Raw genomic sequence first — 19,117 nt, 5'->3', positions numbered from 1 at the left:
GAAAGGCCCGCCTGCTCACTAAATCAGGTTTTAAAAATAGGGGTAAACAGAAAAAAATATTTTAACAAGTCGCGTATTTTTTTGCGTAAAATCTCGAGCTACGCGGCTAATGGGATTTGAACCCATGACCTCCCCTTGCGCGTAGCCTCCTCTACCACTCCACCCATCACTCACTTATGTATATATTAGAGTTTGGTTCACTACATATTATCCTAAACCCATCAGTGTTAGTTTGATATGTGTATGCTTAAGCTACATACTTGGTTTTTCAAACTTAGCAGGCTTGCCAACGTGTAACTGTTGCACCGACACCGGCAAGGAAGTGCTGCACTAAACTGCAATGAGGCCGACATAAGAACTTCTTCACCGACACACGACAAGGCTGCTCGTGGTGCTCCCCCAAAGTTGCAAACCTACACCACCGATGTCATCTTCATATTATTTGTAGCCAACAGATTCAAGTATTGTAGGTACGCACTTGGCCTCCACGTTTATCCTTGCATGTATAGCTGCTAATTTTACTTATGTTGCTTATTGTGGGAAATGCAAATGCTAGCTGTCAGTTGTTTATCTAATTTCTAATTGCCCTCTATTATGAAATTTTGTAGTCTAAGTTTGGAGATATATTAGAGGATGCTGATAGCTGATCTGTACATAAGTTGGCAAGTGTTGAAAGCTAAAAATAAGCTTCTTTATTAGTGATGTTACTTCTAAATGTATGTATGTATGTATGTATGTATGTATGTATGTATGTATGTATGTATGTATGTATGTATGTATGTATGTATGTATGTATGTATGTATGTATGTATGTATGTATGTATGTATGTATGTATGTATAGTACCAATTCTGAGGCTACATCACACATGCTTTCTGATTATTCTCTGTTTCACTTATTTTCCATCACAGATGCTAGCTACGAAAGAAATTATTTTTCATGTTTTCTGAATCTGTTTGTGTCACTTATATTTGAGATCATCTAGCATGTCTAAGTTCAAGAGATCATGCAGAAGCTGGCATAATTGATTTGTTCTTTCTGATTCATTTCATCCCCCTAGGTGAAAGTATTGTGGAGCTGGCCCACTAACCCCAGTGAGTTGCAGATCTGCTGCATCGACGTCGTTCTCTTCTCATTGCTTGCAGTCAACAATCCAAGTACTGCAGGTACATGCTCAGTCCCCACAAATACTTATGGATAAAACATGGATCAATAGTGATGCTAGGCACACAAAGGCATATTTGCAAGGGATCAACAGTTTCCTAGCTTTTGCATTTAGAAATTCAGCGGTAGGGGACAAGATACTATGCCCTTGCAGAAAGTGTGTTAATTCATTTTGGAGAGACTCGAGTGATATACGAGAGCACTTGATATGTGATGGGTTTCTAAAGGGGTACACAAATTGGAAGTTGCATGGGGAAGCTAGTTCCTCTTATGTGAATACCGACAATGTTGATGGTGCTGGTCCTGTGGAAGAGTCTAGTGAAGAGGATGACATATCTGAATTGCTTAGAGACCTAGCTTGTGGTTTAGATGATAGAGGGGATTTCGAAGATGATAGTTCTGTTGAGCTTCCTAAAGAACTAGTTGATGTCCAGAAGTTGGTAGAAGCCAATAGTCAAGAATTATTTCCTAATTGCAAGAAGTGCACGAAACTGTGTTTCCTGATTAGGCTTCTTCACATCAAGCTCCTTGGAGGATGGACTGACAAAAGTTTTGACCTTATACTAGATCTATTTAATGAGGTCTTACCTAAGGGTTCAACACTACCCAAAAACTACTATGAAACTAAAAAACTGATTAAGTCCATAGGACTTGGGTACATCAGTATTCATGCATGTGAAAATGATTGTATTCTGTATTGGAAGGACAATGAAAAGTATGAATCATGTCCAAAGTGTAAGGCTTCACGTTGGAAATCAGCTAGGAAGAGTATAGATGGTAAACATGTGTACAAGGTTCCTAAAATGGTTCTTCGGTACTTTCCAATAAAAAAAAGGCTCCAAAGATTGTTTATGTGTTCTAAAACAGCAAGTCTAACAAGATGGCATGATAAGGAGAGAACTAGAGATGATGTTCTTAGGCATCCTGCAGATTCTCCTCTATGGAAAGACTTTGATCTTAAACATCCTGAGTTTGCAAAGGATAGCAGAAATATACGTCTTGCTTTTGCCACTGATGGTTTTAATCCTTATAGAACCCAAAGTATTAGCTATAGTATTTGGCCTGGTATCTGTATTCCCTATAATTTTCCACCATCAATGTGCATGAAGCAATCAAATTTCATACTCTCTTTGCTAATTCCTAGAAAACATGCTCCTGGTAGTGATATGGATGTTTATCTCCAGCCACTTGTGAATGATTTGGAAGATATGTTTGTTAAGGGGGTTAGAACATATGATGCTTTGAAGGGTGAGTATTTCCAATTACGGGCAGCAGTGTTGTGGACTATTACAGACTTTCCAGGTCTAGGCTATGCATCTGGTTATGTCACTGCTGGTGAAGCGGCATGTCCTGATTGCCACTCATATACTTGTTCACACAGACTTGGTAATGGCAGCAAGACTTGTTATATGGGCCACCGTAGGTTTTTGGATGAAAAACACCCATTTAGGTTCGACGTTCATAAGTTTGGTTCAACTAAATTTAGGCAGGCACCTGCTCCGCTTTCTGGGGAGGAAGTGTTGGAGTGCACAAAAGATATTGTTACAATTTTGGCAAGGATCCAACTAGAAAGACACCAGCAAGGAAGAAACGCAAGTTTGGGGAGCCATTGGTCATTTTTAAAAGGAGGTCTATTTGGTTTAAACTTCCCTATTGGAAAGATTTAATGTTGAGACATAATTTTGATGTCATACACATAGGAAAAAATGTGTATGAGAACTTTGTTAATACATTCTTAGGCACCGATGGAAAATCTAAGGATAATCTGAATTCTCGCTTAGACCTTCAGGCTTTAGGTATTAGAAGTGATCTTCACCCTGTTGATGTTGAAGACCAATTTTATTTACCACCTGCACCATATTCAATGAGTCCTGAGGAGAAGAAATTGTTTTCTGAAGTACTAAAAGGGGTCAAGTTTCCTGCTGGTTATGCATCTGATATACGACACAATGTTCATGTTAATGAGAGAAAGGTGTTTGGCCTTAAGAGTCATGAATGCCACATCATTCTACAACACTTACTACCACTTGCTGTGAGGAAAGTATTGCCAGAAGTAGTTAGTGCTGCAGTGATCCGTGTTAGTCAATTCTTCAAGAGAATTTGTGCTCCTGTTTTCCGCAAAAGTGATATGGATAGTTTAGAGGCTGAAATAGCTGAAACCTTGAGCCTTCTAGAAACTAGATTCCTTCCCTCCTTTTTTGACATTATGGTACATCTGATGGTCCATCTTCCTGCCCAAGCAAGACTAGCTGGTCCAGTACATTTCCGTAGCATGTGGCCTGTTGAGAGGTAATTTCTGTGAGTGTATTGCAGCATACATATAAAAAATGCGTAATATTTTACAACATAATCATCCTATTATATTTATGTTCTGTAGGTTTTTGATGAGGTTGAAAGGTGATGTTCGTACAAAAAGCCATCCAGAGGGGTCTATTATGGAGGGTTCAATGTTTTATGAGAGCCTTACACTATGTGCACACTATTTACATAGCCGAGCGCTTACAAATGTTGAAGGGCTGCAAGATGAAAATTCTACAACCCCTTTCTTTGATAGCATTGGTCGGGGTTTAGCTGGGAAGTGCACAGTGAGTTTAGACCATAAGACTTGGTTGCAAGCACATAGATATGTGTTGTTCAACTATGAGAGTATAGGGCCTTACTTGGAGTAAGTAATATGTTTCAGTTCAAACCACATGTTTAGATTCTCTTGCATGCTACGATGATAAATTCACCTTTGCAGAAAGTATGGTCACTATCTATCATCGATTGGTGTTCAAAACCAACGAGCTATCAACCGAATGCAACATGAATGCTTCCACGAGTGGTTTAGGTCGCACGTAAGTAGGAAGACGACTTAACACATGTCATGTAAGCTGCTCATTTTACCTTAATAATTATATTCTTACTAATCTTAGGTGGAAGAAATCTATGAGGAAGTACCAGATGAGATACAAATCTTAGCCAAGGCGCCAATCATGAGTGCACAAAAATATAGTAGCTACACAATAAATGGATTTGATTTTCACATTGAGTCCTATGATGTGGGGAGGTCTGTCCAAAATAGTGGGGTTGCTCTGGTTTTAGAGTCGACATGCTTTGAAAGGGGTGATAATGATAATGTCATAATAGGAAACAAGACTTATTATGGCATTATAAAGGAGATAGTTGAACTAAACTATAACCAGAGAGGAAATATTGTTCTTTTCAAGTGTGATTGGGTTGACAACCGTGTGCGGGGCAAATGGGTTAAAACTGATCAGTTCGGGGTCACCACTGTCAACTTTAAACATTTATTCAATACTGGTGAAAAATTATCAGATGAGCCTTTCATACTAGCATCACAAGCTGTGCAAGTCTTCTATGTGCTTGAACATGCTGGTTCTGAGTGGGTTTCTGTTCATCAGTCCAAACCAAGAGATTTCTATGATATGGATAACTTGGAGAGTGAGCACTTAGATAATGGCAATGGACTTGTTCTGCCATTGCCTGATCTAAATGCAAAGGTGACTGTGGATGTTATTAATGGGGTTGTACCCACTATTAGGACAGACATAGATGGTATAATTGTTGAGCCTAAAAAGTAAGTTTTATTTCTGCAGTATTTGATTGCCTCATTGATACTTGAAAACTTTATTCCAATCAGTTTGTATTATTTCTTATCCAAGGAAATGATTGCTAATTCCTTTGTACCTTCTTAGGAGAAAAAATGTCAAGCGCAAGAGGAAGGGGTAATGAAGCTGATGGCATGACTGAGTATGAGAGGCAGAAATGGGAACATGTTGCAAGAAACCAAGAGAAGATGGATTCCCTCGGTGTTCATGAGCTAAGAGCTGCACTCAAGCCTGCCCAACCAACTAAAAGAACAAAGGTTAGCCATGTACAATAGTGTTGGAACAATTATAAATGAGTATGAATACAGATAATAATTTTAGATGGCATCCCTACAACATTTGATCGAGAAAAACAGATTTAGTATAGCTGCAGCATTATTATACTAAAAGATTGAGCCTTCCATGTGTATTTTCCTGTAGAGAAATCATAACACAAGTGATGCAGCCATTGAACATCATAATTTGCGACCAAGACCACAACGAAATTTTGTAGAGTCTGCAAATGAGCAGATAACTGATGATCCTGATTATGAACTAGTTGGGGAATTCTTATGTAACAATAAAGGTTTGTATTTCTAAAATTTCTAAGGACATTTGTTGCTGTTTCTTGCTATAATTTCTAAGAACATGTGCTATTTTTCTAAAATATTCAGATTTATGTTTTCATCTGTATAGATTTGCACAATGGTACTTATAAGAGGAAAGGAAGGGGCATCACCACAATGAATGACATATTCTCAAGGACAGCTGATATGCCTAAAATTAAAATAAATCTCAATCAATATGGTCAGCCTGTAGGAGATGATTATAGGAAGTTTGCTAGTGCCATTGGCTGTCAAGTGAGAAAGAAATTACCAGTTGGATTTAACGATTGGAGGGTTGTTCCCCTTGGAAAGAAGCTTGAAGTTTGGGATAACTTGCAGGTAATTGTCTGACCTTATGGAAGTTATCCAATTCATAGCAGCAAGTATAATATGTGCAGAATAACAACTTAGAACAACTTGTACATTATCTAATGGCTCATTTCCAATGGAAAATTAGGCATTCTATGATGTGGATGCTGCTGCCAAGAAATGGTTTATGGATACAGCTGCAAAGAAGTGGAAGGACTATAAGGCAGACTTAAAAAACAAGTATTTTGATGAAACATTAACAGATGAACAAATGAAGGAAAGACTTAAAAATATATTAAATGATGAAGACTTGAATGATCTTATTATGTTTTGGAGGTCTCCTGAATGTCAAGTAAGCTAAAGTTCATATCAAAATCTCTTTTCTATTGCTTGTCTACGATTGTGCAAGTCATAATTTCTACCATAGGCTCGCACTGAAAGAGGAAAAGCAAATTGATGAGGACATCAACACCAGCGATACATATCCTACATCCACCAGCGATACATATCCTACATCCTCTCCGACACAACCTATAGCTGGTCCTCTTACTCGTGCTCGTGCCCGTCAACTCAACCTTCAAGTAAGTTCAGCTTTAAACTCTTGTCAATCATATTTAGACAATGGAGACACGTGCACTTTGGTGTTGCTCAGGAATAATGGACAAGATCAGCAAGGGAAGGTTCAACTGCATTCAGAATTTGAGGCAACACCAACTTCAAGGGCTGATTGCATATGGGAAGAGTGATAACTTAACAAAGGTGATTGGAGATCAGGTCCAAGCCTCCACAACATCCTCTGTCAAGTTACCACGTCGTTTCTAAAGCAAGGAAACAAAGAGTCCAAACCCAACACGTTTTGGGAGTTGGATTCGGACTGGAAAATAACTCTAACTTGTATGGATCACCACGGCGTCATATGGACTCCAACTGGGACGTTCCTATACTTGTTGGAAAGCTCATGAAGTCTACTTTCCAATGGGTCCAACCACATATCTATGCGGCTTATGAGTAGGGCGCAGTCCTTGTTTTCGTGCCGACACCTTTTTCTGTTTTGGTGCTGCGTCACCCTATTTTGGACCAATGGCCCATGTATCAAGTTGAGTCCATTAGGGACGCGTCCTAGGGTTGGAGGACGACTCTAGCACCCCTTTGGTCGTCCTCCCCTCTATTTATTTACATCTAGAGCCGCCATGAACAACTGGGTTTTGTTTAGTTCAAGTTTAGCCTTCGCTACTTGCTTGTAGGCGCGCGTGCAGGATCAGCCGCCCGCCTCCTTGTCTTCGGAACCCCATTGTTGAATAAGATTCAGTTTAAAACCTTCAATTCATCTTGCAAATTAAGTGCTTGTTTCCTCGTTCTTGCTAGTTCTTCGATTGCTTGCAGGACGGGAGCCCTAGGGGCTGGTTGTCGCGCTCCACAAGATCGTGACGGCTGTTGGACGTGGTGTATCGGTTGCTAAGGCGCGGTCTTGAGGGCTGTAGTCGGGCCGTGAACGTCATCTCCATCCACTAATCGAGTTATCCAGCGCCTCTCATCGAAAGATTAGGCCAAAAACCCTAGCGGGCTCGCATCAGTTGGTAATCAGAGCAAGGTTCTTCGGTGAGAGACTTCTAATCCTTTGCTGTTTTTAATTAATTTCCTATATTTCAGAAAAGCCAAAAAAATATAGTAGATTAGTTTTTCCATAATCCTATTAAACCTTTGTGCCTTGGCTAGTACCGTTTTAGTTAGGGCTTGTTGAATTTGCGTTGCTTCGGTTTGTGTCGAGTTGCTGGTCTTAGTGTCTAGTCCTTTAGAGTTTCGAGTTCTTGTCACCATCTATACACAGCCGAGTATTACCATATCTTCTCTCTGTCGAATCTGTTGCGAAGTCTGAATTGAACTGTGGTCTTGGTCCGGATCGAGTAGAGTTCCAATCTGAGTTCAAAAGAAAGATAACTCTACTTGTTTTGCCTTACTCTAGAGAGAGAGAGAGAGTGTGGAGCGAAAAAAGTGTGTGGAGCGAATTGCTCTTTTGTATTCTTTTGTTCATATAATCAGTTTTTGAGGTTGCCCAAAAAAAAAGAAAAAGAAAAGAAAAAAAAGAAAAGAGAAAAGATTCAAAAAAAGGGGTTGTTTTTCATATTGATTTTAGGTTTGTCCCACCTTGTTTTCGGGGGGTGTGCTGTGGTTTTCCTTTGTGTCCAGGCTCGCGTCTCTAGCACGGTCTAGCCTAGGACCAGCACAGTACCATCGTCGAACGCTTATTCAGCTCGCTTTTATAACTAACGTGGTGCTAGTTCGTTCCTTGTTTCAGCCCACCTATAGCTCCACATACTCTACAGCTTGACAGGTCTTGTACTGCAGCACCGATACACTTCGTCCATTGCTGTACACTTGTTGGCAGACGACCCCTCCTGTCAAGCAAGGTAAGAATTGGTAAGAACTTGTGTTACAGGTTGAGTGTGAGCGACTTGCTGTAGCTACATCCTAGTAGTTGTAGGGCTTTTATTTCTTCACTTGCCTTTTTGTTGTCTTTGTCTTTGAACCATGCCAGGGGCAGATGATGGTAACGAAACACCACTTACACCTCGCACTAAGGGCATCATACAACATTTTGAAAGGAAAGTGAAGCTGCACACAGAGGGACTTGATAACGACTTGCAGGTGACGAATGAAAAGCTGGGGCAGTTGGAGGCTACGCAGATTGCCACAAACAACAAGCTCACAAGTTTGGAGGAATCCGTTGCTAGTGTGGACAAAAGCCTTGCTGCTCTCCTAAGGCGATTTGATGCTTTCCACACCGAAGATAAAGAGAAGCATAAAGAAGAAAAGGAGAGAGATCGAGAGCACGGTAGTCATGAAGATGACTACACTGGTGATACTGAACATGATGATCAAGACACTCGTGATCGACGTCGCCTTCGTCACAACCGTAGAGGTATGGGTGGCAACCGCCGACGCGAGGTACACAATAATGATGATGCTTTCAGTAAGATTAAATTTAAGATACCCCCTTTTGATGGTAAATATGACCCTGATGCTTACATCACTTGGGAGATTGCTGTTGATCCAAAGTTTGCATGTCATGAATTTCCTGAGACTACACGTGTTAGGGCTGCTACTAGTGAGTTTACAGATTTTGCTTCTGTTTGGTGGATAGAATATGGAAAGAAAAATCCTAATAACTTACCTAGAACTTGGGATGCGCTGAAAAGGGCCATGAGAGCTAGATTTGTTCCATCTTACTATGCGCGTGATATGATAAATAAGTTGCAGCAGTTAAGACAAGGTGCTAAAAGTGTAGAAGAATATTATCAGGAATTACAAACGGGTATGTTGCGTTGTAACCTAGAGGAGGATGAGGAACGGCTATGGCTAGATTTTTGGGTGGGTTAAATCGGGAAATTCAGGACATCCTCGCTTACAAAGAATACAATAATGTAACCCGTTTGTTTCATCTTGCTTGTAAAGCTGAAAGGGAAGTGCAGGGACGACGTGCTAGCACAAGGAGTAATATTTCTGCAGGGAAGGCTAATTCATGGCAGCAACGCGTGGCTTCAACTCCATCTACACGTATTTCTACTCCATCATCTAGTGACAAGACTCGAGCTGCCCCCACCAATTCAGTTGTGAAGACGATGCAAAAGCCTGCTGCGAGTACTTCATCCGTGGCATCGACGGGTAGAACAAGCAACATACAATGTCACCGGTGCAAGGGATATGGGCACATGATGCGTGACTGTCCAAACAAGCGAGTTATGATTGTCAGGGATGATGGTGAGTACTCATCTGCTAGTGATTTTGATGAGGATACACTTGCACTGCTTGCGACTGACCATGCAGGTAATGAAGATCAAATAGAAGAACATATTAATGCACGTGAAGCGGACCACTATGAGAGCTTGATCGTGTAGTGAGTGCTTAGTGCGCAAATGGAGATGGCGGAACAAAATCAGCGACACATTATATTCCAAACAAAGTGTGTCATCAAAGAGCGTTCTTGTCGCATGATCATTGATGGAGGTAGCTGCAACAACTTGGCAAGCAGCGATATGGTGCAGAAGCTTGCCCTCAACACCAAACCACACCCGCATCCCTACTACATCCAATGGCTGAACAACAGTGGTAAGGCAAAGGTAACTAGACTTGTGAGAATTAATTTTTCCATCGGATCCTACAAAGATATTGTTGAATGTGATGTTGTACCTATGCAAGCTTGTAACATTATGCTAGGTAGACCTTGGCAATTTGATAGAGATTCTATGCATCATGGTAGATCAAATCAGTATTCTTTTCTATACCATGATCGCAAAATTGTGTTGCATCCTATGTCCCCTGAAACTATTATGCAAACTGATGTTGCTAGGGCTACTAAAGCAAAGAGCGAGAGCAATAAAAATGATAAATCTGTAATTGGTAACAAAGATGAGATAAAACTGAAAGGATGTTGTATGATAGCTACCAAATCAGATATTAATGAGTTCAATGCATCCACTTCTGTTGCTTATGCTGTGATATGCAAGGAAGCTTTGATTTCAATTGAGGATATGCAATGTTCTTTGCCCCCTGCTGTTGCTAACGTTTTGCAGGAGTATTCTGATGTGTTTCCAAGTGAGGTACCAGCGGGGCTGCCTCCACTACGCGGGATTGAGCACCAAATTGATCTTATTCCTGGAGCAGTTTTGCCAAATCGTGCACCATACAGGACAAACCCGGAGGAAACAAAGGAAATTCAGCGACAAGTGCAAGAACTACTAGACAAAGGTTATGTCCGAGAATCTCTTAGTCCTTGTGCTGTTCCAGTAATTTTAGTGCCTAAGAAAGATGGAACATGGCGTATGTGTGTTGATTGTAGAGCTATTAATAATATCACCATTCGATATCGACACCCTATTCCACGATTAGATGATATGCTAGATGAACTGAGTGGTGCTGTTGTGTTTTCAAAAGTTGATTTACGTATTGGGTACCACCAGATTCGTATGAAATTGGGAGATGAATGGAAAACTGCTTTCAAAACTAAGTTCGGTTTGTATGAGTGGTTAGTCATGCCTTTTGGGTTAACTAATGCACCTAGTACTTTCATGAGATTAATGAACGAGGTTTTGCGTGCTTTCATTGGGAAATTTGTTGTCGTATATTTTGATGACATATTGATTTACAGCAAATCATTGGATGAACATCTTGATCATTTACGTGCTGTTTTTAATGCACTACGCGAGGCACGTTTATTTGGTAACCTTGAGAAGTGCACCTTTTGCACCGATCGAGTGTCTTTTCTTGGTTATGTTGTGACTCCACAGGGAATTGAGGTTGATCAAGCCAAGGTGTAAGCTATACAGGGATGGCCTGCCCCAAATACTATCACCCAGGTGCGGAGTTTCCTAGGACTTGCTGGATTCTATCGCCGTTTTGTGAAGGATTTCAGCACCATTGCTGCACCATTGAATGAGCTTACAAAGAAGGGGGTGCCTTTTGATTGGGGCAAAGCACAAGAGAATTCATTCAACATGTTGAAAGATAAGTTAACTCATGCACCTCTCCTACAACTTCCTGATTTTAATAAGACTTTTGAGCTTGAATGTGATGCTAGTGGAATTGGTTTGGGAGGTGTTTTATTACAAGAGGGAAAACCTATTGCATATTTTAGTGAGAAATTGAGTGGGCCTGTTCTCAATTATTCAACTTATGATAAAGAACTCTATGCTCTTGTTAGAACATTAGAGACATGGCAGCATTATTTGTGGCCCAAAGAGTTTATTATCCATTCTGATCATGAATCTTTGAAACATATTCGTAGTCAAGGAAAACTGAATCGTAGGCATGCAAAGTGGGTTGAATTTATTGAATCTTTTCCTTATATTATTAAGCACAAGAAAGGGAAGGAAAATATTATTGCTGATGCTTTATCACGGAGATATACTTTGCTGAATCAACTTGATTACAAGATATTTGGGTTAGAAACAATTAAAGACCAATATGTTCATGATGCTGATTTTAGAGACGTGTTGCTGCATTGTAAAGATGGAAAAGGGTGAAATAAATTCATCGTTAGTGATGGGTTTGTGTTTAGAGCTAACAAGCTATGCATTCCAGCTAGCTCTGTTCGTTTGTTGTTGTTGCAGGAAGCGCATGGAGGTGGCTTGATGGGACATTTTGGAGCAAAGAAGACCGAGGACATACTTGCTGGTCATTTCTTTTGGCCCAGGATGAAGAGAGATGTGGAGAGGTTTGTTGCTCGTTGCACAACATGTCAAAAGGCAAAGTCACGGTTAAATCACCACGGTTTGTATTTACCTCTTCCTGTTCCTAATGCTCCTTGGGAGGATATATCTATGGATTTTGTGTTGGGACTACCAAGGACTAGGAGGGGACGTGATAGTGTGTTTGTGGTTGTTGATAGATTTTCTAAGATGGCACATTTCATACCATGTCATAAAACTGATGATGCTACAAATATTGCTGATTTGTTCTTTCGAGAAATTGTTCGCTTACATGGTGTGCCCAACACAATTGTTTCTGATCGTGATGCTAAATTTCTTAGTCATTTTTGGAAGACTTTGTGGTTCAAATTGGGGACTAAGCTTTTATTTTCCACCACCTGTCATCCCCAAACTGATGGTCAAACTGAAGTTGTTAATAGAACTTTATCCACTATGTTAAGGGCTGTTTTAAAGAAGAATATTAAGATGTGGGAAGAATGTTTGCCTCATGTTGAGTTCGCCTATAATCGTTCATTGCATTCTACTACAAAAATGTTTCCTTTTGAGATTGTCTATGGCTTCTTGCCACGTGCTCCTATTGATTTAATGCCTTTGCCAAGTTCTGAAAAAATAAATTTTGATGCTAAGCAACGTGCTGAATTGATGTTAAAATTGCATGAAGCCACTAAACAAAACATAGAGCGCATGAATGCTAAGTACAAATGCGCTGGAGATAAAGGTAGAAAGCAATTGATTCTGGAACCTGGGGATTTGGTTTGGTTGCATTTGCGAAAAGATAGATTTCCAGAACTGAAAAAATCCAAATTGATGCCTAGAGCTGATGGTCCTTTTAAAGTGCTGCAACGAATTAATGAGAATGCATATAAGCTTGATCTTCCTGCAGATTTTGGGGTTAGTCCCACATTTAACATTGCAGATTTGAAGCCTTATTTGGGTGAGGAAGATGAGGTTGAGTCGAGGACGACTCAAATGCAAGAAAGGGAGGATGATGAGGACATCAACACCAGGGATACATATCCTACATCCACCAGCGATACATATCCTACATCCACCAGCGATACATATCCTACATCCTCTCCGACACAACCTATAGCTGGTCCTCTTACTCGTGCTCGTGCCCGTCAACTCAACCTTCAAGTAAGTTCAGCTTTAAACTCTTGTCAATCATATTTAGACAATGGAGACACGTGCACTTTGGTGTTGCTCAGGAATAATGGACAAGATCAGCAATGGAAGGTTCAACTGCATTCAGAATTTGAGGCAACACCAACTTCAAGGACTGATTGCATATGGGAAGAGTGATAACTTAACAAAGGTGATTGGAGATCAGGTCCAAGCCTCCACAACATCCTCTGTCAAGTTACCACGTCGTTTCTAAAGCAAGGAAACAAAGAGTCCAAACCCAACACGTTTTGGGAGTTGGATTCGGACTGGAAAATAACTCTAACTTGTATGGATCACCACGGCGTCATATGGACTCCAACTGGGACGTTCCTATACTTGTTGGAAAGCTCATGAAGTCTACTTTCCAATGGGTCCAACCACATATCTATGCGGCTTATGAGTAGGGCGCAGTCCTTGTTTTCGTGCCGACACCTTTTTCTGTTTTGGTGCTGCGTCACCCTATTTTGGACCAATGGCCCATGTATCAAGTTGAGTCCATTAGGGACGCGTCCTAGGGTTGGAGGATGACTCTAGCACCCCTTTGGTCGTCCTTCCCTCTATTTATTTACATCTAGAGCCGCCATGAACAACTTGGTTTTGTTTAGATAAAGTTTAGCCTTCGCTACTTGCTTGTAGGCGCGCGTGCAGGATCAGCCGCCCGCCTCCTTGTCTTCGGAACCCCATTGTTGATTAAGATTCAGTTTAAAACCTTCAATTCATCTTGCAAATTCAGTGCTTGTTTCCTCATTCTTGCTAGTTCTTCGATTGCTTGCAGGACGGGAGCCCTAGGGGCTGGTTGTCGCGCTCCACAAGATCGTGACGGCTGTTGGACGTGGTGTATCGGTTGCTAAGGCGCGGTCTTGAGGGCTGTAGTCGGGCCGTGAACGTCATCTCCATCCACTAATCGAGTTATCCAGCGCCTCTCATCGAAAGATCAGGCCAAAAACCCTAGCGGGCTCGCATCACAAATCGTGCGAAGTTGAGGGTTCATCATACATCTGGAAGCATTAGCCATGCTTGTCGTAGTTATAATTTGGTACCGAATTCTATCATTTTACTCACCAATTATATTATTTTATGGCCTTTCATGTATACATAGTTATAAAACCTGTAGGGTAAAGCACTTGGACGTCCCCCTCGAAGAGATGAAGTGTATATTAATACACATACAAGAAGGAATGGTGTGCCTTTAAGGGAGGCAGCAGGAACGATTGTAAGTTTTCTCAAAAAGAAACATGAATATGTTGTATACACTTTATTTATTCATGTCTTGTAGGATGAGCTTAAAGCCATTGTTGAAGCTCAACCAGAGTTGAAGGATAAAACAATTCAAGAAGGCGATGCGTATGCTGCTGTTTGCGGAGCAAAGGAGCTAAGAGGACGTGTTCGTGTTTTGGGTCTGGGACCAACTCCCCAAGAGGTTGGTACCCCAGGGCTCAAAGCACTCATGTCAACAAGGATGCAAATGGAAATTGTTGCTCGACAGAATGCTGAAAGTAAGAACAGAGCTCTTGAGCAACGTATTTTGGAATTGGAAGAGGAAAGGTTGGCACAAGGAAGGACAAATGTTGAAGTCCTGCCACAGCATGGTTCTAATTCAAGACAATATGCGGTATAGAACTTAGAATAAATTATGCCTTTACACATCTTAATGTGCACATATATTTCACTGATGGAAGCTAATAAATAATATTGTTATGATTCTTGTGTAGAGTCTGACACCTGAAGAACATATCGATGAAGCACATAATGATCCTCAGCCTAAAAATTATGATAATTATGTATAGGATGAAGAAAATGATCGGTATGGCGAGGAGGACGAGGACCTGCTTCCATGTAGGCATGGTGCAACCCGATCAGCTATGAACATAACAACACCAAATGTTTGCCCTTACAAATCATTTATGTGTGATTTAAAAATGTTCCCTTCTCCACAATTCTCATAAGTGAATTGTTTATTTCAGGTTCAAATTGAAGAGAACTTGACCCCCATTAGGCCTGTTGTAGCTGTCCGGTCAGCTATGCACATGAATACTGCACCAACTGATATCCACCCTTGCTTTGCAAACAATTCACATGTAGTCTTGCTATGCTGCTGCTATGTTTTTCTTTATGACTTTAGATATGTTCCATGTTTTATAGTTCTCATTAGTGCATGATTTCTTTTAGGTTCCGGCACAAGAGAGCTTGCTGCCCCCTAGGACTGTTGCAGCCCGATCAACTATTAACATGACCACCTCAACAAATGATACACATGTAATTTTGCAATGCTGCAACAATATTTCTCTATGATTTAAATATGTCCCATGTTTTATAGTTCTCATTAGTGCATTATTTGTTTTAGGTTGCAGCACAAGAGAGCTTGCTGCCCCCTAGGACTGTTGCAGCCCGATCAGCTATTAACATGACCACTACAACAAATGATACACATGTAATTTTGCAATGCTGCACAATATTTCTCTATGATTTAAATATGTTTCATGTTTTGCAACTCTCATGACTGTATCTTAACTTCAGGCTGGAACTGGTGAGAGCTTGCAGCCCCTTAGACATGATGTTGCCCATTCATCTAGGAACAAGAGAACTACACCAAAAAATGATGGCCCTCGCTTTTCTCATGATAACCTTGTAATTTTCTTGTCTTCATGCATTAATTTATGGTTTCATATATGTTGCTTTAAAATTTTTATGAGCGCATTATTTATTTCAGGTTGGCAGCGATGTGATATTATTTGCTATGTTGAGATCTGATTTAGCTGTGGCTAGGGGAACAGTCACATCAACTAATCCAAACACCATGGTAGGAGGCGAGCCACTTGGGAATGAATACTGTGAAGTAGTTGTTAATGTTGTGATGAAAAGAGATGCTCTGCTGCCCCGAGCTTATGGCGACGTGCAGACTATGGCTAGTGCTCTCAAGATGACCATCACATGGCCATACAATAAAGTAACAAACTACACTTGACATAATTTTTATTTTGCTATGATCTAAGATGCATGACCAATGTTCTTAATTATTAATCCTATATGTGTAGCTTAAGGAATGCAAGAAGAAGGCATCTGGACCTCTCAAGAGCACTGTAGGTATGTTCCTAATTTTATTTCATCAATCTATAAAACTTAGTGCCAACTTGTAATATCCTAGTGAGCAAATTACTGCTCAGTTTTGTTTATTTGAATAAGAGCAGAGGTGCTCTTTCCTATGGCTTTCATAGTATTTTCTAAGTCATGAACTGCACTCATCTTGTGAAATAGTTCCTACCCACTAACCATCATATCTTCCAGACTTTATGTGCTTCTGTGACTTTATGTTCTCATTTTCTCTTTGCTAAAATTACTGCAAGGCACAAACCAGAACCATGTTTCTCTTAGCTGATGTAATTTACTGTTCTAATTTAAACTTCACTGAATGTTACAGACATTTGTCGCACCAAATGAGGTCTATAGTTTCTGATTACATGGTTCTGTTTTCCAGGAAGTGCTCCAAACTAGCCTTTGACTTGAGTTTCTAGAATATTATTCTACTGATGGATGAGCTCTACCTTTGGTAAGTCATTCCTTTTGGCTTTGACTTCTTAGTCCTAGAAATGAGATTCAGTGCACAAACCTGAGAATCGAAAACACAAAGTAGTAGTGTCTAATTCTTTTGGTGCTTGACCTTGCTGGATGTGTGATGTATGACAAGACAAAGTACTACTATAATTCTTTTGGTGCTTGACCTTGCTGGATGTGTGATGTATGGCAAGACAAATATATTTGGTGGTCCACTTTTGCTGGATGTAATGTAAGGACAAATTTGGATATTATATGTATGTGGCTTCTGTATCTTCATGACTTGTGGACACTATAATAAGATTTCGATAATGTTATTATATGTGCTAAAAATTATATTTTTTTTGTACATTAAATTGGACTGTTAAACGATCTGTCGCTGTAAATATATGTTGTGTTGAATCATATGTCGCTAATGCATGACAACGAACTATCTGTAGCTAAAGAGTAGCAATGGAGTATCTGTCGCTATAAATATTCATGGTAACAGACTATCTGTCGCTAAAACTACTGTCTGACGTCAAAGTTTTTTAGCGGCAGCACTTTCTCCGGCTGCAGAAGTCTGTCGCTATAGTTTTTTTGCGCCAGACGGTCTGTCGCTGTATGTGCTTTTAGCGTCAGATCGTCTATTGGCAATCTCGGTGTTGTGGTGTAGTGATACCATATGCTTAGAAATCAATTTCGACACACCCGATGGAACTATAGATGCACCCAATGGAACTACTAGATGAAGTGCATCATATGGAATCTCGCTTCGGTCTAGTTGGAGATAGTATTAGTTTCGGTGCAAGATAGTTGCATGGTTTGTGCCCAGTGCATCATAGGCTCAGAAATCGTTGTGGAAATTCTCGATGGAACTCCTAGGTGAAGAGGCTCAAGTGGAAGGTTGGTTCGATCTGTTTGGAGATAGTGCTAATCTTGATGCAAGATAGGTGCACGGTTTGCATGGAACATACCATATGCAAAGAAATCCATTTGGACGCACCCCAATAGAACTCCTAGATGACATGTGTCATATAGAATCTCGCTTTGGTCTGTTTGGAGACAGAGTTAGTTTTGGTGCAAGATAGGTACACAGTTTGCACCTAATGCATCATAGGCTAAGAAACCATTTTGGATGCACCCGATGATACTCCTGGGTAAAGGGGCTCAAGTGGAAGCTCAGTTTGCTTTGTTTGGAGATAGTGCTAATCTTGATGCAAGATAGGTGCACGAATTTCATCGAACATACCATATGCTTAGAAATATATTTGGAAGCACCCAATAGAACTACTAGATGACGAGTGTCATATAGAATCTCACTTCGGCCTCTTTGGAGATAGTGTTATTTTCGGTGCAAGATAGGTACACGGTTTGTGCCTAATGCACCATAGGCTAAGAGACAATTTTGGATGCACGCGATGGTAATCCTTGGTGAAGAGGCTCATGTGGAATCTTGGTTCTGTCTGTTTGGAGATAGTTATAATCTTGATGCAAGATAGGTGCACAGTTTGCATGGAACAAACCGTATGCTCAGAAATCAATTTGGACACACCCGATGGAACTGTAGATGCACCTGATGGAACTACTAGATGAAGTGTATCATATTGAATCTCGCTTCGGTCCAGTTGGAGACAGTATTAGTTTCAGTGCAAGATAGTTGCATGGTTTGTGCCACTGCATCATAGGCTCAGAAATTGTTGTGAAAGTTCCCGATGGTACTCCTAGGTGAAGAGGCTCAAGTGAAAGCTCGGTTCGGTCTGTTTGAAAATAGTGCTAATCTTGATGAAAGATAGGTGTACGGTTTGCATGGAACGTACCATATTCTTAGAAATCAATTTGGACGCACCCGATAGAACTCCTAGATCATGTGTGTCATATGGAATCTCGCTTCAATCTATTTGGAGACAGTGTTAGTTTAGGTGCAAGATTGGTGCATGGTGTGCACATAATGCACCATAGGCTCAGAAACCATTATGGAAGCACGTGATGATAATCCTAGGTGAAGAGACTCAAGTGGAAGCTCGGCTCAATCTGTTTGGAGATAGTGCTAATCTTGATGCAAGATAGGTGCACGGATTGAATGGAACATACCATATGCTAAGAAATCCATTTAGACGCACCCCAATAGAACTCCTAGATGACATGTGTCATATAGAATCTCGCTTTGGTATGTTTGGAGACAGAGTTAGTTTTGTTGCAAGATAGGTACACAGTTTGCGCCTAATGCATCATAGGCTAAGAAACCATTTTGGATGCACCTGATGATACTCCTGGGTAAAGGGGCTCAAGTGGAAGCTCAGTTTGCTTTGTTTGGAGATAGTGCTAATCTTGATGCAAGATAGGTGCACGAATTGCATCGAACGTACCATATGCTTCGAAATATATTTGGAAGCACCCAATAGAAGTCCTAGATGACGTGTGTCATATAGAATCTCACTTCGGTCTCTTTGGAGATAGTGTTAGTTTGGTGCAAGAAAGGTACACGGTTTGTGCCTAATGCCCCATAGGCTAAGAACTATTTTGACGCACGCGATGTACTCTTTGTG

The 19,117-nt window shown here is 40.6% G+C and overlaps 1 protein-coding gene and 1 long non-coding RNA gene across 2 annotated transcripts; both read left to right on the top strand.

Moving 5' to 3' along the window:
* The first annotated feature begins 5,496 nt into the window (after positions 1 to 5,496).
* Positions 5,497 to 14,655, top strand: LOC110431506. The gene is made up of 3 exons (XM_021450608.1): positions 5,497 to 5,697; positions 14,152 to 14,250; positions 14,314 to 14,655. Exons 1-3 carry the CDS (start codon positions 5,497 to 5,499, stop codon positions 14,653 to 14,655), a joined length of 642 nt encoding a protein of 213 aa, XP_021306283.1.
* A 549-nt stretch (positions 14,656 to 15,204) lies between these two features.
* On the top strand, positions 15,205 to 15,608 carry LOC110431505. The gene is made up of 3 exons (XR_002448953.1): positions 15,205 to 15,293; positions 15,382 to 15,468; positions 15,555 to 15,608. It is a non-coding gene; the product is annotated as an uncharacterized LOC110431505 (long non-coding RNA).
* The last annotated feature ends 3,509 nt before the right edge of the window (positions 15,609 to 19,117 follow it).

The sequence above is a fragment of the Sorghum bicolor genome, unplaced genomic scaffold, assembly GCF_000003195.3.
Source record: "Sorghum bicolor cultivar BTx623 unplaced genomic scaffold, Sorghum_bicolor_NCBIv3 super_35, whole genome shotgun sequence".
NCBI lineage: Eukaryota > Viridiplantae > Streptophyta > Magnoliopsida > Poales > Poaceae > Sorghum > Sorghum bicolor.
The sequence above is the reverse complement of the archived record's forward strand: the minus strand, read 5'-3'. Positions and strand labels throughout refer to the sequence as shown.

Excerpts from the sequence above, each read along its gene's own strand:
- LOC110431506 (XM_021450608.1), top strand. The coding sequence starts at position 5,497 with ATGAATGACATATTCTCAAGGACAGCTGATATGCCTAAAATTAAAATA. Across the intron at positions 5,698-14,151 it reads AAGTTTGGGATAACTTGCAG|GGTAAAGCACTTGGACGTCC; the intron begins GTAATTGTCTGA and ends TAAAACCTGTAG. Across the intron at positions 14,251-14,313 it reads GGGAGGCAGCAGGAACGATT|GATGAGCTTAAAGCCATTGT; the intron begins GTAAGTTTTCTC and ends CATGTCTTGTAG.